Genomic DNA, 27,128 nt, shown 5'->3' on the forward strand with positions numbered 1-27,128 from the left:
TCAATTTCCTCCTTATTTACGTACATTTTTCATCCTCTAAAAAAAAAAAAATATTTTTCTGAAATCCACTTTCAAATGAGAAACCCGCAGGAGAACGTATTGTAGTTTGAGTGCTGAGCACCAGGGGGCGCCATAGCAACGCAGTTGGCTCACACGCGTGAATAAAACCGACGTGAACCAAAGAACCAGGAGCCAGAATTAAAACCATGTGACAGCAGAGCCACAGCAGTTTATTCTCTCACACAGTGCATTTCCTTAAAACACAATATATATATATATAATTCAATATAAAAACTCCATTTTGGTGTATAAACTGTGCAATACGATTAGATATTTATATATATATTATGCTTTGGTACAGTGAAACGTCGATGCATGTGACCCCATGCTCGGAAAAGAAATGTGGAAATAAAAAGGGGGGGGTGTCAGTACTGGGGGGCGCCCCACACTGGCACGCCGTGGCCGGTGCACCCGGGGGGTTGACAGGCGGCGGCGGCGTGGTGGGCGGGCGGCGGCACCACGCAACAGTATCCCGGCTCGCCCGCTTTACTTTGGGGGTACGGCAGAGAGACGGCGCCCTGAGAGGAAGATTGAAGCGTTAATCGGAGAAACCTTTTTGAGGGGCTCGGGGTTTTTACCTGGATCATGCTACACTGAGGCGCAGTCATGGCGGGGTACGCCCCCAGCACGGACTGGGGCGCCGGCTTGACTCCGCCCACTGGAGTGTAACCTGCCGCACACACACGAGAAACATGGTGAAAGTCGTCCACGTCACCCGTCACCTGTCACCCGTCACGTCTTATCATGCCGAGTTTTCACCGACGAAGAGAAGCAGCAGGAAAAGAGACCGGTTCACTGTGAGACCCTCAGACTACATCTCTGACAGTGTAACGGCCCCCTCCTCTACTGCCACCACCTGGACAGGTCGCTCAATTACACCCTCACACACACACAGACACTCACCTGCTGGTTGTGTTTGGCTGTGAGAGGGTGAGACAGTTCTGCAGGGCAGCTGACTTGAGGTAGAGTACTGGCTGTAGAAATAGACAGGCACCTGACGGGACATTTGGAAGATGACGTCAAAAATTAAAATTTGATTAAAAATTGCATTTTTACACATTTTTTCCTGGCACTTCATCAGAAAAAGATATATTGAATAGTCATTTATTTTTAATAATTTCGTAAAATGTATATTTATATATTTAAGATTGAATTTTTAAGTATTTTAAATTAATTTAATTTTTTTAAATCAAATATTTTTTTTAATTAATCCTTTTTTAACTCAATTTGATGTTATAATTCCAATAATTCATTAAATTCAATATTGCTTATTTTTTGGCCTTTTAAATTCAATATACAAATGTTGGTATAATAGTTGCACCAGCCAATCACATGACAGCGTTAGAAGCACATGACCAAGTAACTCTTTTGGCACTATTTATTGTAACATAACATTTATATATTGAATATAAATCGCTATAAATTAAAAACTATTGAATTAAGAACATGTACTTTCAAGTGATTGAAATAAAAATGTCAAACTCTGTGTAAAATTTGTTTAAAAAAAACCAAACACATAATATACGACTTTATTCTCTTAATAAATAGAAACTATACAAATTGATCTCATTATAAATGTGTTGCATACAATGTTAATCCCTTAATAAATGTAATATCTACGACTTTAATTTTCTAATGAACGTAATATATACATCTTTAAAAAAAAGAGTAATTATAGTGGTAATAGACATAATATATACAGCTTTCATCTCATAATAAAAGTAATATATACAACTTTAATCTGGTAATAAATGTAATATACCCGACTTTCATCTCATAATATTTTTAATATACTATTTAAAATATATATATTTTAATTAAATTATGAAAAAAACTAATTAAATATTTCATACATATACAATTTATTTAATTCAATCTTTCAAAAAAAGTGTTTACCTGAGGCGAGGGCTGGCAGAAGCTGGGCGGGTGAGGCAGCGGGGGAGGCGGGGGAGGCGGGGCTGCATAGATGTAATGCTGACTTCCCTGGTACTGGGTCGGAGCGTCTGCCTGTGACTGACAGTTGACGGTCACGTGACCGAACTGTGACGACAAGTCTTCCATCTGTCGGAAGAGAGTCCCGGGGTCACATATCGCTGATGCTAATGCTAATGCTAATGCTAACGCTAGGCTACGTACCGCGGCGTAGGGCTGAGCGGAGGCGACGGGCAGCATCTGCGGCGCGGCGTACGACACCGGCGGGAACTGCATCACCTGCTGGGTCTGGCTCCTGATTGGCTGCTCGCAGGGCGGGTTGTACACGACCGGGCTCCCGTCGGGGTTCAGGAATGGCTGCCCTGGAGGTCAAAGGTCACGCTTTTAGACTCAAGACTTCTTGAGACCCCCGGGGGGGGGGGAGGGGCGTCTTCACCCACCTGTGTGGGGGTTCAGGAGGACGCTGCCGGGCGGGATCCCGTTCTCCAGGATGAAGCTCGGCGCCGGCTCCTCCATGATGGAGGGGGAGGACGGGTGAGGGCAGGGGGCGCTCACCCTGTGGAGGGAGATGGTGCCTGGGGGAGGAGGTCGAAGGTCAGGACATATGTATGTCACGTTTACTACGAGATTAACTATAGATAACATGATGATATTACAGTATAATATTAAGTTGTGTATATATTACGTTTATTACAAGAATAAAGTTGTATATTATGTTTATTATAAAATCGAATTGTATATTAATAATACTATGAGATGAAAGTCGTATAAATTATGTCTATTATCAGATCAGAGTCATTTGCAATTAAGGTTTTATATATTACTATTACATTTATCATGAGATTAAAGTCTTAGATATTAAGTTTATTAAGAGATTAACATAGATTATAACTAAATTATTATGAGATCAAAGTTGTATATGTTGCATTTATTACGAGAATATAAAAAGTATGATATATGTTTTCTAATGAGTTAAAAAGTGGGTATATATTACCTTTATTATGAGACTTCAATTGTATATATAAAATGAGATTAATGTCGTGCATGTATATTACATTTATTACTAAATTAAAGTTGTAAATATTACGTTTATTACCACATTAAAAAAAAAGATGTATATATTACGTTCATTATGAAATTAAAGTCGTAGATATTACATTGAGTACGAGATTAACATTGTATGTAACACTTATAATGAGATCAAATTTGTATATTTTCCATTTATTACGACAATAAAGTCGTATATTATATGTTTTTTATCAGATTAAAGTCGTATGTATATTACCATTATTATGTCATTTAAAGTGCATATATTATGTAGATAATGGGATTAAAGTGGTGTTTATTATTTATTTTCATATTATGGTAAAAGTCGTATATTAACGTTTATTACAAGGTTAAAGTCGTTGCGAAAGTAGTAATCATCACAATAACAATAATTATTATTGTCATTACTTTGATTATACATACATATTTCTAAAAGAAAAATACCTTAAATTATCCCAAAAAAGTTCAATACTACACCAATTTTAATTAATTTAATTATTTTTGTCTTATACTAGAAGGAAACCAATGGGCTGCTTTCTTTGTCATAAGCTCCGCCCCTTGAGTGGGCGTACAGAAGGAGTTAAATTGATGGACAAGCTGTCAATCAAAACATCTGCTTGAAAAAGTGAAGCGAGATGATGGGACAATGTCAGGTGACAGGAAGTGAGTCGATGTTTGAGCGACGTCAGGTGACAGGAAGTGAGCCGGTGTTTGAGCGACATCATGTGAAAGGAAGTGAGCCGGTGTTTGAGCGATGTCATGTGACAGGAAGTGAGCCGGTGTTTGAGCGACATCATGTGACAGGAAGTGAGCCGGTGTGTGAGCGATGTCATGTGACAGGAAGTGAGCCGGTGTTTGAGCGACATCATGTGACAGGAAGTGAGCCGGTGTTTGAGTGACATCATGTGACAGGAAGTGAGGTGTCAGGTGACCACGAACGCACCTGCACCGCGGGCGTCCCAGCTGTGGGTCTGGCGAGGTTTGGGGGCGGGGCTCGTCCACTGATGGGACGAATCCGAGTCGGTGCTGCTCCAGGGTCGGATGTCGTTGCTATAGCAACAGTCGGTGTCGGTGCTGCTCTGACCGCTGCTGCCCGTCCAGCTGGAGCCTGAGCTGTCGCGGCTCCCCCTGTGGGCCACACGTGGAAGTACATTTATTTATTATTACTTTAGTACAAATGAACCTTTAATTGTTCAGTATTATAAATGATATTTATTTCAGTATCACATGTTTTTTTCACTTGGCGGGGGAAGGGACTACGTGTATTAGAGCCACTCAAATGTTTTCAACATTAAAATGTATATTTTGCGATTATTACAAGATTAAAGTCATATATATAATACTTTTACTATGAGTTTATAGTCTTATATATTATGTTTATTATGAGATTAAATTCGTATATATTGCGATTATTATGAGATTAAGGTTGTATATATTACGATTATTACTAGATTAAAGTCATATATATTACTAATACATGATTAAAGTCATATATATAACTATTATTACTAGATTATAGTCATATATATTACGAAATAAATCCTTTATTACCAGATTAAAATCATCACAAGATTAAAGTCATATATATTATGTTTATTATGAGTTTAAAGTCGTGTATATATATTATGAAATAAATCCTTTATTATGAGATTAAAATTATAAATATTACGAATAGTATGAGATTAAAGTTGTATATATTACGTTTATTACTTTTCATTAATTCAAATGTGGTGAACCACGATGTTACCTCGATCACCCTGTTACTGAAACTCAATAAAGTCAACTTTAAACGAGAATAAACTTGTAATTAATAAAACTCCTGGTTAACTATTGCACTGATTTATTTGCTCTTCTACCTCTATATACTCCCAACACACACACACGCACACACACACACACACACACACACACACACACACACACACACACACACACACACACACACACACACACACACACACACACACACACACACATACACACACACACACACACACCCCCTGCACCTGGACCAACAGTGGTCAGCTTCATCACGGTCAGCGAGGCAGTGCAGGTCTAGATGATGAATGTCTCACCTGAAGATCTGTCTCCTCCTCTGGGTCTCAGCGTATGGATTACTCTCGTCCACAGCTCTGCTCACACAAGGATGTGTTAGTTTTTAATATAAAGTATTTTAATGAGAAGGAATAGATGTCGAGAGTTCACCTGGTTTCAGTCTGGAGGTTGTCCTGCGAACACAGCAGCTGCAGGAGGAGAAAGAAAAGTGTTTGGACTAAAGAAAGACTTGTTTAATATAAATAATACTATAATATATATAATTCATTATGTTGATAAACATCATTGAAGAACAACTCAACTAGCAGAGATTTTTTTTAAGCATATATTTGAACAATTTCTCAGAATAAAAGTGACTTAATTACTTTTTAACTGTAGTGAACAAGATATAAAAGACAATCCAGATGTATTTTTGATATTTATCAAATATCAAATATTTTCAGAATTAATACAATATTTTTTAAAACATAGAGTTTAATTACATTTACATTGAAATACATATTAGAATTACAATTCAACATATTTACATGTGTAGCTCTTTAAATTAAAAAGAAAAACCAAAGAGTACAGAATAAAATCCTTTTTTTTATTTTGAAAATATTCATTTTGTTTTATTAAAATATTCAAAAGCAAAAAAACGAATCTAACTCAATAGAAAAAAAAAATAATTAAATTTCATTATGTATATAAAAAAGAATAAAAAAATTCAAGCTTTCAATTATGTGATGACACTAATATCTTGAATATTTTTTATTATTAACATTTTAAACTTTTTGAAATTTTCCAATTCCCAAAGTGTTTTCTTAAAATATGAGTTCTTTAAGTGCAGGTTTTCACTCTATTCTACCTCTATCTTAATCTTCAATTGTCATGTACTTTGTTATTCTTCACCTCTGTGTGCAGCTAATTGTGTTTTGACCAAACTCAGAATAAAATAAAGAACAATATTTTTACCTCTGACTTAAAAATCCGATCCCGCGCTCTCTGGTACTCCTCCTCTCGCTCCTCCACTGACTTGCTCTGCTTCTCACGGAACTTGTGGAGTCGACTCTGATGGACAGAGGAGGTGAAGAAATGGTGAGATGGAGGGATGAAGGAAGAAGGAGAGGAGATGGACATGAAGAAGGAGAGGAGATGGACATGAAGGAAGAAGGAGAGGAGACAGATATGAAGGAAGAAGGAGAGGAGATGGATATGAAGGAAGAAGGAGACGAACATGAAGGAAGAAGGAGATGAACATGAAGGAAGAAGAAGATGAACATGAAGGAAGAAGGAGACGAACATGAAGGAAGGAGGAGACGAACATGAAGGAAGAAGAAGATGAACATGAAGGAAGAAGGAGAGGAGATGGACATGAAGAAGGAGAAGAGATGGACATGAAGGAAGAAGGAGAGGAGATGGACATGAAGAAGGAGAAGAGATGGACATGAAGGAAGAAGGAGAGGAGACAGATATGAAGGAAGAAGGAGAGGAGATGGATATGAAGGAAGAAGGAGACGAACATGAAGGAAGAAGGAGATGAACATGAAGGAAGAAGGAGACGAACATGAAGGAAGGAGGAGACGAACATGAAGGAAGAAGAAGATGAACATGAAGGAAGGAGGAAGGAGACGAACATGAAGGAAGAAGGAGACGAACATGAAGAAGGAGGAGACAAACATGAAGGAAGGAGGAGACGAACATGAAGAAGGAGGAGACGAACAAGAAAGAAGGAGGAGACGAACATGAAGGAAGGAGGAGACGAACATGAAGAAGGAGGAGACGAACATGAAGAAGGAGGAGACGAACATGAAGAAGGAGACGAACATGAAGAAGGAGACGAACATGAAGAAGGAGGAGACGAACATGAAAGAAGGAGGAGACGAACATGAAGAAGGAGGAGACGAACATGAAGGAAGGAGGAGACGAACATGAAGAAGGAGGAGACGAACATGAAGGAAGGAGGAGACGAACATGAAGAAGGAGGAGACGAACATGAAGAAGGAGGAGACGAACATGAAGAAGGAGACGAACATGAAGAAGGAGACGAACATGAAGAAGGAGGAGACGAACATGAAAGAAGGAGGAGACGAACATGAAGAAGGAGGAGACGAACATGAAGGAAGGAGGAGACGAACATGAAGAAGGAGGAGACGAACATGAAGGAAGGAGGAGACGAACATGAAGAAGGAGGAGACGAACATGAAAGAAGGAGGAGACGAACATGAAGAAGGAGGAGACAAACATGAAGGAAGGAGGAGACGAACAAGAAAGAAGGAGGAGACGAACATGAAGGAAGGAGGAGACGAACATGAAGAAGGAGGAGACGAACATGAAGAAGGAGGAGACGAACATGAAGAAGGAGACGAACATGAAGAAGGAGACGAACATGAAGAAGGAGGAGACGAACATGAAAGAAGGAGGAGACGAACATGAAGAAGGAGGAGACGAACATGAAGAAGGAGGAGACGAACATGAAGAAGGAGGAGACGAACATGAAGAAGGAGATGAACATGAAGGAGGAGACGAACATGAAGGAAGGAGGAGACGAACATGAAGAAGGAGGAGACGAACATGAAGAAGGAGGAGACGAACATGAAGAAGGAGATGAACATGTAGGAGGAGACGAACATGAAAGAAGGAGGAGACGAACATGATGGAAGAAGGAGACGAACATGAAGGAAGAAGGAGACGAACATGAAGAAGGAGACGAACATGAAGGAAGAAGAAGACAAACATGAAGGAAGGAGGAGACGAACATGAAGGAAGGAGGAGACGAACATGAAGGAAGAAGGAAACGAACATGAAGAAGGAGACGAACATGAAGGAAGAAGGAGACGAACATGAAGGAAGGAGGAGACGAACATGAAGGAAGGAGGAGACGAACATGATGGAAGAAGGAGACAAACATGAAGGAAGGAGGAGACGAACATGAAGAAGGAGACGAACATGAAGAAGGAGACTCACCTGCTCCTCCAGGCTGTTGTCTCTCTTCAGGATGGACTTCCACTGCTGGATCTCTGCCGTCTTGTCCTTGTGGACCTTGTCCAGGAACCTCTGCTCGGGCCTGGAGGACAGAAGCAGCGTCAGGTCCAGAGATCCTGCAGAGACTCCAGAGACTCACATGCGTGTGCTGCTGGTGCAGTTGATGATCACGGACTTCCCCGTCTGGTCCACGTTGTGCTCCATCCCGAAGTAGGCGGCGACTCGATGGACGAGCATCCGATGATATGAAGACATGTGACGGAACTTCTTGAACGGACTGAGAAGAAAAACACGTCTTTCTTGAGGCTTCGTCCTCGTGTTCGGAACAAACTTCTGCGTCAAGACGTTACTATAGAAACTTTACTACATTTTTTTTATCGAACTTTATTTAAAAAGAAAATCTTTTTTCATATAAAGTACTTTAAAGTTTCCCTTAAACAATATTTAAAACCTCTTTTAATTTTGATTTTCACTTCAAAACTTGAACTTCAATAAACAAAAAAAAAGACATTTTTACCTCAAGTAAAAAAATAAATACTTTTTCATAATTATTTGTATTATTTATCCAAAAAATAATTTGAAATCCCTTTACATTTCAAGAAAATACAGTTTTCGCTTCATTCAAAAAAAGATTTCAACACTTTTTTCTATTCATTAAATAAAGATTTCTAACTTTTTTTTTAACTTGGTTTTAAAAAATTCTTCAAAAAACGTTTTCACTTCAATAAAAAATAGTTTTTCTAAACTTTTTCACTTTAATATGAAACAAAAATCTAAAAAAGTGTTTTCTTCAGTAAAAATCTAAAAAACCTTTTTTTTCACTGCGATCCAAAAATGACTTCAAAACCATTTTCACTTGAATAAAAATACAATTTTCTGAAGTTGTTTCACTTAAATCTAAAGGAAAAATCGATATAAAAGTTTTATCTTCATTAAAAAATAATTTCAACACTTTCTTCTCTTTAATAAAAAAAGATTTCTAACTTTTTTTTTACACTTCGATCAAAAAATTACTTAGAAAAACCACTTTCACTTCAATAAAAATAAGTATTTCTAGACATTTTTTTACTTCAATCTAAAAGAAAAATCTAAAACGCTTTTCGCTTCATTAAAAAAAAATTTAAACACTTTTTCACTTCAATGCAAAATAACTTAAAAACTATTTTTATCTTCATTAAAAAAAATAAAACCTGGCATCATTCATTCAAACTGAGAGTGACATCTAGTTCTTCTCTCAAACGAAAGTCACTGTATCATGACACCTCCACTGTTTCATGAAGCCTCGTCAACACATCGCTAAGAAATGCTGTTATTTTATTGCGAGGTTTCCTCCGGGAACTCTGGTTTCCTCCCACAGAGGTTTCCAGAGGAGCGTCTGTACCTGTCACTGGTGATGAAGTCGATCATGTCCTGCTCCAGCTTGAGCAGCATCATGCGGTCTCTAGGGTTGCTGTTCAGGGTCTCCACGATGAACCGGTCCAGGTCTGTGCCGGTGGAGTCGGTGTACTCCACACTGGACTCTGAGGACCGAGATCAAGACGCGTCAAAAACTGGATCTATTTTCTATTGAAGTCAATCAGTGCCACTGGAATATTTTGTGTTTATTTACAGGTTACATTTGTTTTTATCAAATCATTGATTTAGAAAAATTAAAAAATAAATGTATTAAGATTTTTGGGAATATTAAAAAAAAAAAAATGTTTACACATAGAATTAATTATTCTTATTCCAAAAATTAGAAAATAAATGTTCTAAATTCAATATCTTTATAAGTGTAGCATTTTTAATTCAACATAAAAACATTATAATCGTCCCACCAGACTATAATAGACGAGCACAGAGCTGCTCGATTGAAGCCAATCATGTGACTCGCAGATAATCATGTGACCACATCAACTCATAACAAGGGATTTCCAAAGCAAAGGTAATATTTTAGCGATTTGCGACTGAAGGATGTTGGACAGTCTGAAATTAAAAGTTAGAGCGAGTGGCTCAGTGCTCGATTGGATTAGTCTGATTCTACTATTATAGCAACATATTTTAATTTAATTTAAAGCGCTTTGGATAGAAAATGATTGAATAAAAAAAAGCATTTTTTTGAATGATATTATATATGAGAATATCAACCTCTAAAGAAAAAAGAATTAACATGAAAAATATATATATATATATATATATATATATATATATATATATATATATATACTGTATATTTATTCATGTAATAAAAAAAACTACTATATACAAATATTCAACAATTAAAGTGAATGTAAAGCGCTATGAATAGAAAAAGATTGAATTAAAAAAGCATTTTTTAATTAATTATTATGTTTAATTATACAAATTAATATGGAAAGTATATATACTTTTTATTTATTAATGTAATATAAAATGTAATAAAAAAACAAAAAATATTCAACAATTAAAGTGAATGTAAAGTGCTATGAACAGAAAAATTCTGAATTAAAAAAACATTTTTAATTATTTTATATGTTTAATTATACAAACTCTATGGAAAAAAATAATTAATAAGGAATATTAATAATATGTATTCTTTTTATTTATTTATTCATGTAATATAAAATGTAATAATTAAAAAACTAAAAATATTCAACAATTAAAGTGAATTTAAATCGCTATGAATAGAAAAAGATTGAATTAAAAACAGCATTTTTAAATCATATTATATATAACAATATCAAACTCTATGGAAAAAAGGAATTAACATTGAAAAAATATATTTACTCTATATTTATTTATGTAATATAAATTGTAATAAAAACAACTACAAATATTTCAATATAGTAATTAAATTATTAAAAGGGTTTCAATAAAAAAAATGAAAAGTTTCAACATTTGAAGAGTAAATTCAATCTCAATATTCACTGATCAATACTTTTTTCATCAACGCTCACCTTTGGACAAAGAGTTTGTCTTTGGGTCTGAACCGGCGTCTTCCTCGTCGCACGCCGTCCTCTGCTCGTCGTCATGGCAGTCGGAGGACAGAAGAATGGCATCATGGGAGTTCTGTGAGTCACGGTGAAGTCATCAGAACCAGAGTTTCAAAGCGGTCCAAAGAGAAAAACTACCTGGTCGTCTTGGAGAGGAGGATCGTCCTCGCAAACAGCCGAGCTGCGCATCAACTTCCCTTTAGGCTGCAGAAGAAAGACTCGATCAATGATCCTCAGCGACCGCGAGGGAGAATCATCTTACCTTGACTTTTGTCTTTGGTTGCATCTGGTCACAGTGTTTCTGCAACACACACGGATGTTGGTACACAATACTCAGCTGCTTTACTATCAAGAATCCTGCGATACAATAGTGTATCATGATACACTATTGTATCGTGATACACTATGTTTATCAAGATACAATAGTGTCAGGTTGAAAATGACACCAGGTTACATTGAATCAGTAGAACAGAGCCAAATGAAGTATAGAGTGACATCTAGTGGTGTTTCAAAATAAAGTATCATGATACCTCGTCAACTGTTTCATGAAGCCTCATCGACACATCACTAGTATTTTCTAATTCATCATTTATTTTAACACCTTTTAAAATGTCATGAAAGGAGTGTGTATTGGCAAGAGTCTGGTGATACATATCATGATACATGGGCCTTAATACTGTATATTGCGATACTGTAGTAACAAGGATATATTTGTAGTATTGTCGAGTACTTGACTCTGGTGTTGTAGAATTTACAGACCACATGACTCTTGACGAAGTCTAACTACTTAAAATTTGTTTTCAAACCAAAATATGTCCAAACATCAGTTTTAATATACTTTTTTCACTTCAATCTTAAAAAAAGAAAAACTTCAAAACCTTCACTTCAATAAACAAAAAACTATTTTTTACCTCAATAAAAAAACAAAAAGATTTCTAAACTTTTGTCACTTTAATTTAAAAAAAAGATTAAAAAACCTGTTTCACTTTAATATAAATAAAGATTTCTAAAAAGATTTCAATACTGTTTTATTGTTGATAAAAAATATTTTATTTAATACACAAATATAAGATGTAAAATAATGGTGATAATTAGATATGATTTGAAAGCCAAAAAAAAGGATTCAATGCTGTTCAATATCGATGCAGTACCGTGAAAATAAATATTGCTATTATTAAACATATCGATATTTTCTTACACAACCACGACGTAGTGACTGCTGCCATCTAGCGGCCGGAGGTTTAATCGCAACAGAAAAATATGCTGTGAATTTTAATTTTTTATTGTAAATTTTAATAAATCAAAACACAACCACGACGTAGTGACTGCTGCCATCTAGTGGCCGGAGGTTTGATTGCTACACGAAAATTAACAAACGCAGTGAATATTTTCATGTTATTTTTAAATAAAGAAAAATGTTTTGTTTCTTTTTGCGTATTATTTGAAACTCAAAAAAACAACACAGGGCTGTAGAAAATTGCTACATCTAAGTGTATAAATATTACTTTACATCCCTAAAAAATATGATCACGTGGCTCTGAAGCTCACCTTTAGCTCCGCCTTCTCGCCGTCGTCGTAGATACTCGCCTCCTTCTTGCAGCCGAGGGACGAACATGGCGGCGTGGAGCCGCACGTGGACTCCACCCGAGGCGCCTCGTTTCCTACGATCACCTCCATCGTCTTTCTGAGTCCAAGTGGGAGAGAGATCAGGAAACGGAAATGATAATGTGTGTGTGTGTGTGTGTGTGTGTGTGTGAGACGCCCACCTATCGAAGTGAGTTTACACGAGAGCAACACAGGTGAGTGATGACTCTGTATATCCCATGATCCCGCGGGGCGTCCAGAAACACAATAAAACGCCTCCGCTGGAGATCGTCCGCAGCCTTCGATGGGAAATCTTCCTGCGGAGATTCAGAACAAGGGAAGGAAAAACACGTGAGTGACAGATCACACACACACACACACACCGACACACACACACAGGGTGATATCATATCTGGCAAGTGTGTGTCTCCGAGCGCGGCAGATTGAGCTGAGATCTCCGTCACTATGGTGACCGAGCAGAAGTGTCTTCACAGTTAATCAACACGTTCTTCCACCGAAGGAACGAAGCAAGAAAATGAAGATATTTATCCGAATGTGTGCGAAATACCACAATAAATACGGTGAAATGAAGTATTTGAAATAAAAACTCAACCGCAAGCGTCTCAGAATGAAACCCATGATGTCATCAGAGTTCTTGAGCCGATGATGTCATCGTGTTGTGATGTGTTTGAGTCATTCTTACAAACAGAAGGTTTTCACTTTAAGAGTGAGTGGATCGGTCGTCTTCACTTAGATTAACTATCCTGTGGTTGAGCTTGATAGACGCCAGTGTTTAAGATAAGATAAGGAATAAAGATTATGACAACAATTGGTTGTGTGAGGAAACACAGATACATTTAATTATAGCAATATTTATTTTCACGGTACTGTATTGATATTGAACAGCACTGAATCATTTCTTTGACTGAGGACGAGAGGATACAGCAACTCCAGCAGCTTTTAAAGCTTATTTTTGGACATATTTTGGTTCAAAAACAAATGAAAGCAGTTACGACTTCGTCAAGAGTCATGTGGTCTAACACCAGAGGCAAGTACTCGACAATACTACACATATATAATTCTTTGATACACTTAAATATGACTAAAATAAAGACATTTTCTTTAGGGATACAGAGTACTGATATTCAACAGCACTGTATCGTTTTTGTTATTGTCTTTTCAAATCGTATTCTTATCATATTGGTTTATTGGTTTATACTTCAAATGTGTGCGTATAAAATAGAACAATTCCTTGGTGGAAATTATTCACGGGGTCTGTTTATTTTTGTGTTGCAATTTAAATTCTGGCCGCTAGATGGCATTATTTGTTACGTCCACCACGGCTAAAAGAACAATGAAATCCTGCGAGATGACCGGGGATGAGAGGATACAGTGTCTCTACAATACTACAAGTATATGATTCTTCATACGGTGAGGTTATATATATATATATATATATATATATATATACAGTATATAAATTCATATCTATATCGTTTCCTCTGTATCGTGATAAATATCGTCTCAGTAGCTTCTTGCCAATACACCCCCTTTTTAAAAGGTTATACAATAAAACAATATATGCTAAAAGTAATAGCAATTCATCGTGACGTGTTGACGAGGCTACGGTGTATTCATTTTGAAAGACCACTAGATGTCACTCTCTGCTACACAATCTCTTGCTCTGATCTACTCGCATAACTTTCAACAAATTCAACAAAACAGTTTTTTGCTTCATTACAAAAAAAGGATTTCAACACCAAAATACTTCTAAACATCAGCTCTAAAAGCTGCTGCAGTTGACTGTATCCTCTCGTCCTCAGTCATCTCACGGAATTTAATTGTTCCTTTAGCTGCGTAGGACGTAATGACCGCTGCCATCTAGTGGTCATAGGTTTGATTGCTACACAAAAATGAACAAACGCAGTGAATATTTTCATTTTATTTTTAAAAACAAAGACATTTTTTTGTGTGTTTTATTTAAAAGCCGAAAATACTAATCTTCGGGTCTTTGCCAATGCACGGCCCTAACAACAAAGACTTCCAACGGGAGCAACAACCAATCAGGTGTTTGATTGACAGGACCAGACAGCAGACTAGATAGACCTCCACGTATTCAAGCAGCTGGAAAAGCACAAGCGCTCGCTAATCGCTAATTGCCAAGTCTGTCCTCCTCGCCGGCCAAACATTTACAGTCGGTGGCGAGAATGCGAGACACAACGGAGCCGGTGACGGTCCACTCGTACCCGGGGTCTTCATTGACGCACGAGGGGGGCTCGCCTTACATCTCCATTCTGGACCTTCACAAAGAGCCGCCGTGACCCGTGTGATATCAAACAGTTGGTGCTGATGAAAGCTTCCGTAAATAACATCAAGCCTGTGTGTGAGTGTGTTTGTGTGAGTATGTGTGGGTGTGTGTGTGTGTGTTGTAAGTAAGTAAGTGAGTAATTTTTATTAATATAGCGCTTTTCTAGACCAGGGTCACAAAGCGCTTTAACAATCAAAACAATATTCAATAAAGTATATACTTGTATGTGTGCGTTGTGTGTGTGTGCGTGTGAGTTGTATGTGTGCGTTGTGTGTGTGTGCGTGTGTGTTGTATGTGTGTGTTGTGTGTGTGCGTTGTGTGTATGTGCGTGTGTGTTGTGTGTGTATGTTGTGTGTGTGTTGTGTGTGTGTGTGCGTGTGTGTTGTGTGTGTGCGTTGTGTGTGTGTTTGTGTTGTTTGTGTGTGCATGTTGTGTGTGTGTGTGTGTGTGTGTGTGTGTGCATGTGCATGCGTGTGTGTGTGTGTCTGTGGTGTGTGTGTGTGCATGTGCGTGTGTGTGTGTGTGTGTGTGTGGTGTGTGTGTGTGTGTGTGCATGTGCGTGTGTGTGTGTGTGTGTGTGTGTGTGTGTGTGTGTGTGTGTGGTGTGTGTGTGTGTGTGCATGTGCGTGTGTGTGTGTGTGTGTGTGTGTGGTGTGTGTGTGTGTGTGTGTGTGTGTGTGTGTGCGTCCAGCTCCATCCATCCCCACGCACTTGAATGTTAATTGAGGTCTTTAGATGAGTTACTGTAAGAGTTGTGTGTCGCTCGGAACCTGCTCATCGGACGTGGCGTCTGGTTGTGTTTTGACATGTGTGCGTCTCATGTAAACTGTCTGGTGTGTGTGTGTGTGTGTATGTGTGTGTGTCGCTCAAGGTTTTTTCTTAGCAACAGCAGCTGCCGAAGGTATCATCTGATCCGCCTGCACTGATATTTCAAGAATGTCAAACTGAGTATTTGACCCCAGTGGTTAGAATATCTCCGGGTCCAAAGACACACACACACACACACACACACACACACACACGGTGACATACGCACACACACACACACATGAGGAAATGGCATTCAACCATCTTCCCAAAAGTGCCAACTGTGTTCGCAGGGGACAGATTCCGGCGTGGCACGTCGCTCGAGGGGACACTTTTTCCCGCCACACCTGAGACGGAATAATGAGCTCGGAGGATTCTGATCCCCTAACGTGGTTATTTAACACTCGGCTGGAGATGATGGCGCGCCGTGAAAATATGAAAGTGGCGTTTACACGCCATTCTACCCCGACAGGAAGATGAGCAGTGACAACATGAACCGATCGCGCATGAAATATATCTTGAATAAACAAGTTAATATTGAGTTGTTACCATCTAAATCTAAATTTGTTTTAGTTATTAATGGAGTAAAATCATGGTATATAATCAACTTAAGAATGTTTTCTGTCATGATCCCCTTCCTGGGGCTTTTATTTTGTACAGTCCTTTCCTTGGTTTCCTGTGTTTTCTTTGCTCTCCAGCGCTTGGCAAGGGCGGTGTCCCAGATCACGCACTTCTCCGACTGCACTGGTTTATAGTACACATTAAGATAGTGCACGTACTTGCCCAGTGCGCAAATTTTCGACAGTGTAGTACTGTCTCAAATCAAACACTGCTGCTACACACTTACAGGAAATGACTCGACAACTTCTTCTTCTACTACTTTTAAACGCTGATCGCAACTGGAAGTTGGAACTCTATCACCGACACTTGACAGCACTTTTCACCAATCGAAACAAGTTATTAAGTTGTGTTTCATTGTGTTATTACTGTTGTTGTGTTGTTTCGGGGTCTGTTCCGAAGACGCGTCGTCAGTGACGTAGCTTCAGTTTAGCTTCATCTACGTCACTAAGATGGCGACCTTTGAGGGTGGAAAGTGTTCATCGATCCACACTCAATTTTCTGGCCTTTCGAGTGCGCCAATTGAGTGCTCATTGCGCACTACATTTTTGCACACTGCTAATTGGGAAGTGTGCGATTTGGGACACAGCCAAGATCCACAACTTCCGATGATCTGGACATTTAGCTGCATAAAGAGTCTGTTCCTGGCCTGAGTGGTTTGTTTTACATCATGTTTTGTGTGATTATTTTAAGTTCCTTTTGTGAACCTCCCGCCTGGTAACTTATTATCCTCTGGTTCTCGGTCATCTTGCCAACACAACCATTATAGTTTTTTTTTAATTTTCTGCTGTCCCTGAAAGTTCTGGATGGCTCGAAGACTTGAAAGCGAAAGTTATATTCTTTCAGCCCTAAAGCATGCTGGGAACACACCAAATGAACAGCTTTACTTACATTTATACATAAGAGGAATTTATAAGATTTATTTAGATATTTTTTCTCTCTGTTGACATATTGGCTCAATGAAGACACCAAAAGCTTGTAATGTTAAAAAAGAAAAAAGCCATAAAAAAAATACCACAGGAAAAACACAAGAAGCGAATCCAGACAAACTTGCTTGGTGTACTTGCCAAGGCTTGGTGTATATAAACAGTTTTGTGCGGACAGAACAGTACTTTCTATTATTGGAAAATTGAAGAAAACAATTTAAAGATTTGCTGCAGTGCACCATGGGATTAAGGGAGTTTGCAGCAATCGTAAATAAACATTGAATTATTTTGCGGTGATTTTCCTTTTTCAGCCAATTATAAGGAAATTAAAAAATATATAAAATATAATATATATAAAATAATATGTGAAGAAGAAGAATTTTCAGATCAATAGTATACGTCAGCATTATTTCTATATACTGTATATCATAGGTAGATTAGAAAAATATCTTTAGCATCATTTATCTCTGAGCGTTTATACTGATATTTAATCAATACTAGCGTTACAAGAACCGACAATTACGTACCAAAACACAACAAGTACAACGATACCAACTTGTACCAACGTCACTTCTTGTTAATCTTGTGTAAAAGATGCAGTGACGAGTATTACACAAATATAATAAAATAAATAATGGCTTATACACACAACATATAGTGACATTAAATGCTGTTATCTATTATTATTGTATTATATATATATAGCATGTGCAGAGGGTCTACTTTCCTGTCCTGAACGTTTATATTTCCTCATACAGGTACATTTTGATTTTTGTGTTTATTTTCTATTTCATGTATTATTAATAGTAGTTGCATGGGTTTTTGTTATATGTATTTTCTGTGTAAACTACTGTGGGATACTAGACGAACAAGTATGTATAGCGGTGCGCTGCGGAGGAACTTCTTTCCTGACCTGAATGTTTGTATTTCCTCGTACAGGTACATTTTGACTCTTGCGTTTATTATCTATTTGTATGTATTATTTATATTACTTGTATAGTTTTGTGTTACATATATTTTTGTTGTAAACTACTGTGGGATATTTGACGACAAAGTATGTGTAGAGGTACATTTTTAATTTCATGTTTTTTATCTATTTTATGTATTCTTAATATTACTTGCATGATTTTGTGTTATCTGTATTTCCTGTGTAAACTACTGTGGGATACTAGACGAACAAGTATGTGTAGAGGTGAGCTGCGGAGGAACTACTTTCCTGACCTGAACGTTTATATTTCCTCGTACAGGTACATTTTGATTTTTTCTTCATTATCTACTTCATTTATTATTAATATCACTTGCATGGATTTGTGTTACATGTATTTTCTGTGTAAACTACTGTGGGATATTTGACAACAAAGTATGTATAGAGGTGCGCTGCGGAGGAACTACTTTCCTGTCCGGAACGTCTATATTTCCTCGTACAACGTTCCAAAAACGTTCCAAAAAACATCAAAATCATACATAAAGTAAACAATACGAGTTCAACCAGTACTAGGACCAGCCTGTATCTCTGATGGTTACACATGGAATCAGAAGGTACTGTATATCTTATCGGTAACTATCGGAAACTGCCATGTTGGTATCGTGAAAACATAATTCCAAATAAAGGGCGAGAAAAAAAAAGTATTTGGACAGTATTTGAAATATTCAATAAGAATATAAGCTGGTAAAATGTTTTTTCCATTTCGCCGACACCACGACGAACCCTGTCTTGAAAAAGACTTCGGCAGTGACGCCGATAGATGCTGGTTTTTGGGGATTACGGCGGTAAAAATGTTCCTGAAGTTTGGTGCAGAACATTCCAGGATCAATCTCGCAGCAGGAAGCTTCACTTACAACTGATATTCCACATAGAAGAAGAAGATATACAAGCGGCGAGAAGCGTTAAGATTCACGGGGACGACGGCGGCGGCGGCGGAGCCTGCGGGGACCTCAGGGGTTGAGGTTCGAGGAAAAAAAGAAGGGGAGTTTTTTTCGGGGATGTGAGGAATTAGCAACGGGGAGGATTGCGGCAAGAATCCGTCTGCGAGGCTTTGCAGCGGTGGCGGCCGCGAGGAAAAAAAAGGGGGGATTTTTTTTTTTTTTTAAGCGCAGCAACCAGTTTTTTGAGCTGAGCGTTGCAGAAGCGTCCGGGCCACCCGGGGAGAAGGTGTGACACGATCATTAGTGCGTGACGGATGGCGGCGGGAGGCTAGAGAGCGCCAGCGCCGGCTACATCATCATCCATCTGCTGCTTCTTCGCTGAAGCCTCCAGCCTCGGAGCTACTTACTCACCGGGACACCTTTCTTCCGCGGCCAAGTCAGCCGGGGCCCCCTCGACGGCCACAAATAAGAAGACGTCCTAGAGGCTTCTATAGATGATCTTCGTCGCCCCCCCCCGAACTATTATATCGAAGCTTCGTGTAAACACGATCGCTCCAGTTGATGGTGTAACATTTTATGGAACCTTTTTATAGTCTTAATAAAAAAGTATCACAATGGATATCTCTGCAGCCTAAACTAGTCTTTTTTTTTTAATCGTAATGAACAACATTAATTTAAGGAAAATTCCGCGAGGGAAAGAAGCCGCAGTGCCCGTCAAATTAAAAACGTATTACAGTGCCCCCAACCCCCCCCCCCCCCATTTTGTAGTTCACCTTCCGCAATCTCACCGCATTCTTTTTTTTGGGTACCAAGTACTTAAAGGTATCTTTGTTCAAACTGTTACAAATATTTGATTTATTCTAACAACCACAACGCTAACCGGGAGTTACTAATTTCCCAAACAATTTCCCCCCGAGGGATCAATAAAGTTCTACCTTACCTTACCTTAATTACTGCACCCGACTTACTAATAGTGCCAACGAAACGGTGAATTCCCATGATGCATTTCTGCACGCTGCTCTATTTACTGACGGCGGATTGGTCGCTACAATACTGTATTTGAATTATACGTCTGTTGCTTTGTTGAAAGTGATCCGCAGCTGTGATTGGTTGGCTGGGCGGCAAAGCATTACGGAGGCTATTCCAGTCACTTAAAGGTATTGCAGCTCATATGCAATGTTTAAATAAGAGTTAAATAATGCAAGTTTATTTAAACAAGTAAACAATGAAATTAGTTTAATGCAGAACCACCTAAAAAATAATACGACATTTTGGAAAAACTTTTAATTTATATTTCAGTTATTTCTTTAGGTTATGTTTGATATTCGAGCTCGTTTATCTTGCAACGACATCCATTCGAAACTAATATCTCTTAGTTATTGATCGTTTTCCATCCGTTTATTTATTTGCTCGTAGGATACGTTAACTCATCAAGGTTTGGGTGATAATCTAGTAGTTTCCTGGTTATAAATGTACATCTCGAGTTGAATAAAGAGCGTCACGAGTGTGTACGTCATCCATATGAGGAAGATCTTAGCAAATAAGATTCATCTTAAAAGCGTCTTCTCAGAGCCTGTAATCATAGAAAAACTGATGCTTTTCCCCGGGCCTGATGGGATACCGTCCACTTACACATTTCTATACACTCTCACGTGCAGTTTTCTGTCGTTTGAAGAAGATAGAAAGCCTTCCATCTCTCTAATCCCGATCCATTTTGAGTCCCGGGAGCCGCCGTTCGTGGGGACTTTCATGTTTTTTTTTCCCGATCTCACCGGGAAATGATTCAAGCGAGAGAGCGTCTGTTTTTCAAGTGATGGCAGAAGATCTCAGCCGCCATTAGTGGCTTGTTTATCCCACGCCCGTGATAGATCCCTCTCGTATAAACGCTCTTTACTTCGCGTCAGAAGACGGAGAGAGTCGTGTATTAATGAGATCATTACGAGGCTTTAACCGGCGCGCCTCATTAAATAACTGTAGCGGCGTTTTTTTGTGTTAGCGTTGTTCAGATTCATAAAGGGATTTTGTAAGTAATTAGCTTTTGTTTGTTCGGCTGTTTATGTCCTGACTCGTGTCGTACGGTGGTCCCCAGTCCAGGGACCGGAACCAGAACCAAAACAATAGTCTTATATAATGTCTGTTCTATTGATCGTTAATGTCCGAAAGGTGTTTTATTTTGAAAAAAATTAAATAAAGATGGCATTTTCTGAGGTAACAAAGCCTGTGACCTGACAAGACTCTCGAAAATAAACCTTTAAACTGGTGAAAATCAGTGCAAAAATAATCTATATGATTTATTTTTACTGTTTTTATCTGAAGGATGTACCGTGAATATAATGCAGACTTATTCACCCGTGTTGCAGGAAGGAGAGTTTTGCCAATCCTTCCTTTCGACTGCTAACAGTATATATATTAAAAAAAATGTTGTTTTTTGAGTTTAATTCTCTGCATTCTCTACTGTTTTGTTCTATTGTTTATTGTCGTTTTTATTTTTTATTATTATTTTACAAATGATTGATTTGTCTAATGTATGTTGACATTATTTTGGGGGGACTTTTACACCGGGGACAACGAAGAATAAAGAAATGTCTTATCTTGTCAAGATTAGAGTTAATGCACGACAACTACTGGCATTTCCTCGCCGTAGCCGCACAGCTGTTATCATCCTCCGAACCATTGACGGCAGATTATTTCCCCTTCGTTGCGTAAGTCAAGCGCAGCTGACATGAAACGCTATTGTTTGTTTACTGTAACCAGAAAGCAGTAGCAGTTACACCTCATCAACAGGAAGTGAAAGAGGAGAAGACTCTGTGAGGCGCTGAACACATCGCTATGGTAAAAATATAGTTTGAATTTCAAGGTATAAACGATTGACACTAACTACAAAAAAACACTTGTATTTTTCTTGATCAACATTAGCATTATGACATCACTCTGTGGAAAATGTGTATCATAAAAAAAAAGAAGATTATTTTCATCATCATTTCATGGTTTCGTTTTTACACAGTGTATACTGGGAAAGTCCCAGTATTGTTTAACACGGACTATATTACGGATATGACACTCAAAGCACGACAAAGTATATTCTGTAATAAATGCATAAATAGAATCACAGTCCAAAGGAACATATTCTAAAACCAGTTTTGTATTATTAGACATAATTATGTGATTTAGAAAATGTGAACACGGAAAAGAAAGTATGTTCTTGACTCGTGTTCGACCTCATCAAGCAAATAAAAAGGACCAAAAAGTATAAAAAAAATCAATTGATAAAATAGAGCTGTATCTGATTTAAAATATTATTTAATTGTATTTCATATAACTAAAAAATAAAAATATGAAATGGCTTTTTGTAAAGCAGATATTTTTAAATTCACTTTTTCATCCTTTAAAAAATAAAAATAACAGAGGAACAACAAAAGTCATAAAACCAAAACGTATAGTCATATCTAGGGATTAGTAATGAATAAGATTAATAAATAGGAAATAAAATGGTTAGTGTCTGTGTCCATCTGCTCATCCACAGACGTCATGTAGTGTATTTTGTTCAACCTTTTTTAACCGAACATTCATGGTTTTAATCTGTGAACTGATGTCAAAATAAAATATTCTTATATAAAAAAATTATGGCATTTCTATTATTGATCAAATTATTTGGTACAATTGAAATTACAATTGTTGTCCATTTATGTCACATCTAAATAGTAAGTAGTTTGTGTTGTGCTATTGTTGACGTCATACTTTACAGCAAAAATAAATATTTTGCTTTTGTTTATCGCTTTTGTTGTATTTCTTAATAAAGAAAAATCATAAAAAAAAAACACAACACATCGTGTGTTGTTCTCACGTTAACGCAGAATCTCCTGTCATTCAAAAAACACATCGTGTCTATTGTGTGTCTTCAAAACAAGTTGTGTGTCTCCTAAAGCGGTTGTGTGTCTGCTACACGTTAAACGAGCGGAAAAAACTCCACAAGAAAGAACCGTCGTGTCATTAAAACGCAAACAGGTGTCATGCTTAACTTATTGACCCACATAAAGAATAGATATATGTGACCGAGACATGCATGTGTGTGAGTGTGTGTGTGTGTGTGTGTGTGTGAGTCCTAAAAAAACTGACACACAACCACGCTATTTTTACACAGAGGAGAAGAGGACCTGCTGCTGTGGGACTTCATGGTGCTGTCATGTGGAGAGGAAACTATACACAACAGTGTCTTCAACGCGAATTTAAAAAAAATTAAATTAAATTAAATCTTTAAAACAAGTGTAACGTCGTGACAAGTTTACACTTAAAAACGCGGGTGATGGTGCGTTCAGGCGCCGTCAGGTACGAATCAAATCGCACCTTTTTACACGGAGAATTTACAGAGAACTACACGTATTCTTTTTTAAACAAACACCTAATACTTCGAGTAATACATGAACAGGGCGATTATTACTATTATATACATTTATTTAAGATTAAAAAAATAAAAATAACGTTTGCTAAGAACAGCTTGGCTTCCGATAGTCTCTCGTCAGGCAATGACACTCCTTTATCTTTTTAAAAACAAGCTTCTTTTTTAATTTATTAAGAGATGAATTGAAAATACATCCATATTTCAATAGAAGCAGCGACACGAGCGTAAATAAATAAATAAATAAATAAATATTTAAATAAATAAATGCATCCCTCGATGTCGGTTTGAAAACGAAGGGACAATAACGGTTTGTCAGTGAACGTCGCAGAGGAAAGATGGAGGTTCTTACCTGTCGAGATGCTCTGGTTCTCCTCCCCTGGACTCTCTGGATCCTCCTGACCTGCTGCTGCTGCTGAGTCTGATTGTGAGACTCGATGCTTCTCCTCTCGCCTTTAGTTGCTCTCCAGGAGGAGGGAGGAGTCGAGGGGGGGAGGCAGGAGGGAGGGAGGGGGGAGGAGGAGGAGGGGGAGGAGGGGAGGCAGGAGTAGGAAGAGGCGTGATTTCTGGTCCTCGCGACACGTGCGAGAGAGTCCGACTACGTCACGCACACGTTAAATGGAGCCAAGAAAACAAACCTTGTTGACCCCCCAGATATTTCACGACTGCACCCCTTAAAACTTGGGTATGCTTTTGCAAAATGACCCGGATGTAGCGTCTGCACTTGAGATATGATTCGCAACATGCATTTTTTTTGGTATATTATTCTATTATTATTGTTATTCTATATTCTGTGTGGACCAAAAATTCAAAATCCTTAAAGAGTAGAAGAGATGAATTCCGTGTATTTATGGGGGCCTCGTAATGACAAAGTATAATCATGTATAAGTGGTTTTAATGCATTAATACATTTATTTTGTATTTATTATTCATTTACATTTCAACATTAACACTTATTTACTTTTTGTGTGTAGTTTTTCGAGTATATATTAATCCCTCAAAACATATTTTTTTAAGTGAGTTGAAGAAATGTTTTGAGAAAAACTCATCTATACAAGAATAAAATTGCAGCTTATTTAGTTTAATAAATGTCACAACCTGATGACGAATGTCCTTTTTTTTTTAGGGATTTTTAAATCATATTTTATTTTTATCACAGTTCTTTTATGGTTTATATTTCAATACATTATGTCTAAAATACAATAATTCAATTTAATAATTAAAATGCAAATAAACACAGTATTCATTTTTTTGTGTTGCAATTTTTGTGTTGCAAGCAGCGTTCATTACGTCCTACGCCGCTAAAGGAACAACGAAATCCTCCTAGCGATGACTGAGGACGAGAGGATACAGTCGACTTCAGCAGCTTTTAAAGCTGATGTTATTTACAACATCAGCTGATATTTATTTGCTATCAAATCACATTTCACCTTTTAACAAAGTTCATTCATGGTTCTAATTTAAATAAAGTAAAAAAAATTGTTACATCTATTTTACAATTTACAATTAACATAAATATTGAAGGCTTCTGTTCATTTTTGTGTTGGAATCAGCCTCTAGATGGCAGCAGTCATTGCGTCCTCCGCTGCTAAAGGAACAAAAAAATCCTCCGAGATCCTAGTGATGACTGAGGACGAGAGGATACAGTGATGACTGAGTACGAGAGGATACAGTCGACTCCAGCAGCTTTTAAAAGCTGATGTTTGGACATATTTTGATTTCAAAACCAATGAAAACAGTTACGTCTTCTTAAAAAGTCATGTGGTCTGTAAATTCTGCAACACCAGAGTCAAGTACTGGACAATACTACAAAAACATCTTTGATATACGCATGGTAATACGTCAGATACTTGCCAATACAAACCCATATTGGTCTGGAAAAGCGCTATATAAATAAAAATTACTTACTTAATTACTTACTTATATACTGTTGATAAAGGAGGACAAACACACAGATAATTAAGATAAGTTGAGGCTCAAAGAATGAAGAGACAATATACTTTATATTACTTTCTTGTGTGATTGAGAGTGTATTCCTCAGTAGAATCCTTTTGTATTTTATTTATGGCATTTAATGAACAAGATAGCTTTTAAAATAACCATAAATCTGAACTTTTGACGCGTCCTTTTTGTTATTTTATCAAAACATGGATACTTGGATACTCGATAAACCAACACTCTGTCATTGTTTTGAGTGTTTTTTAAATGTCAGTATCACCTTCTCACAGGGGTTTATTTATTCATTAGTATTACACAGTAGGTGAGCTTTCACTGACCTCATGTTACCTTCCTAGGGCTGACCTCACCCGAGCTACAGTTACATGACCATCTTTTCTACCACGATCTGATCAAATGTGTGGATTAAATCTCCCCTGTTTACATAGTGCTGTGAGGTCATTTTTGATTTAAACATGTCATTTCAACTGAACCACCGTGACTGGTGCTGTATTGGAGATTATATAGAAAAGCTTTGGAGACTATCCTTCCACGTGATACTTAGACTAAGTGTAATATGTATGGAAGTATTTATTTCAATATAAAATTTTCTGTTGAATAATTTCATTCAATAATTTCTATATTTAAAGGTTGAATTATATATATATATATATACTTTTTTAGAGTATATATATAGAGTATATATGTATATATATACATAGGACTATAATTCAATTACATTTTTTAAATTTTTTTAAAACGAATTAATTAATTTTAATTGAAAAATAAACTGTAAATAAAATGTAATATTTTAATTTTATACTCCAATAATTCAAAATAAATTAAAATTAAAATACAAATTTAACATTTTGACAATTAATTTTTCAATTGAAATTAATTTATTAGTTTTAAAAATATATATTTTTTTTAATTGAATTGTAAAAAAAAACACCCATTGACTTAAAAAAAATGAAACATTTTATCCTTTTTGTTGTCTATGGGTCAAGGTGACCCAAAGGGATGAAAGCAAATGTGTATGTGGTATGCCTTGTGTTGTCTATGGGTCAAGGTGAAAGACCTGGCTTCTATAAATACATGCATTGGTGGAGGTCGTTCACCTTGATCCATAGACAACACAAGGGATACTACAAACACATTTGTTTTCGGGCCTTCGGGTCACCTTGACCCAGAGACAACACAAGGGATACCATAAACAGGTAAAAAAAACAACTTTATTGATCCCTCAGGAGGTCTCCTTCAGGAAATTGTTTCTTGTTACACACCGCCTTGTTTAATCAGGACAAGATATCTGAAATAATTGGGTTGATTTAAACTTAAAAATTCATTTTCCTCATGAACCTGGTGACACTTGCACACAGAGGTTTTGTCTCAACTCTAAAGAGTTATTTCTGATGCTTATCTTCGATAACGTGGTCATCTGTCCACGGTGTCCTCTGTCTCATGCCTGAAGTGACTGATACGAGGAGTGACCATCGCTCAGATCCAAACCTTCCTTTTGCCAGGTCTGGACTTACAGATGAAAGATGGATGGGGTGTTGACATTCTCCTCAGATGCCACAAGTACCTCGACCAAAAACAGTCTCTGGGGTTACTGGTTGAAGTACTTCCCAACCATAAACTTCAGAGGGAGTGGCTACATACCAATGGTAGCTCAATTC

The 27,128-nt window shown here is 37.4% G+C and overlaps 1 protein-coding gene across 2 annotated transcripts; it reads right to left on the reverse strand.

The window, feature by feature from the left end:
* Window positions 1-198: 198 nt before the first annotated feature.
* Window positions 199-23,953, reverse strand: arpp21 (cAMP regulated phosphoprotein 21). Of its 2 annotated transcripts, none has more exons than XM_087786415.1 (19): window positions 23,867-23,953; window positions 12,776-12,910; window positions 12,558-12,689; window positions 11,272-11,310; window positions 11,148-11,213; window positions 10,974-11,085; window positions 9,440-9,578; window positions 8,198-8,335; window positions 8,041-8,140; window positions 6,049-6,144; window positions 5,245-5,282; window positions 5,115-5,171; window positions 3,983-4,167; window positions 2,433-2,567; window positions 2,197-2,354; window positions 1,957-2,121; window positions 964-1,054; window positions 639-730; window positions 199-578 (listed from the first exon to the last, which is right to left on the reverse strand). In XM_087786415.1, the coding sequence occupies exons 3-19, from the start codon at window positions 12,684-12,686 to the stop codon at window positions 426-428; spliced, it is 1,893 nt and encodes a 630-aa protein (XP_087642541.1). In that variant the 5' UTR covers window positions 12,687-12,689; window positions 12,776-12,910; window positions 23,867-23,953; the 3' UTR covers window positions 199-425. The 2 variants fall into 2 exon arrangements, with proteins under 2 accessions (XP_087642541.1, XP_087642540.1); XM_087786414.1 differs by having other exon boundaries at window positions 12,558-12,693.
* Between the last annotated feature and the right edge of the window lie 3,175 nt (window positions 23,954-27,128).

The sequence above is a fragment of the Callionymus lyra genome, chromosome 3 (genome assembly GCF_982586985.1).
Source record: "Callionymus lyra chromosome 3, fCalLyr1.hap1.1, whole genome shotgun sequence".
In the NCBI taxonomy this organism is placed as follows: Eukaryota; Metazoa; Chordata; class Actinopteri; order Syngnathiformes; family Callionymidae; genus Callionymus; species Callionymus lyra.

Coding starts and splice junctions, on each gene's coding strand:
- arpp21 (XM_087786415.1), bottom strand. CDS start 12,686: ATGGAGGTGATCGTAGGAAACGAGGCGCCTCGGGTGGAGTCCACGTGC. Junction 5,172..5,244: donor AACCTCCAGACTGAAACCAG/GTGAACTCTCGA, acceptor TTGTGTGAGCAG/AGCTGTGGACGAGAGTAATC. Junction 731..963: donor CAGCCAAACACAACCAGCAG/GTGAGTGTCTGT, acceptor TGTGTGCGGCAG/GTTACACTCCAGTGGGCGGA.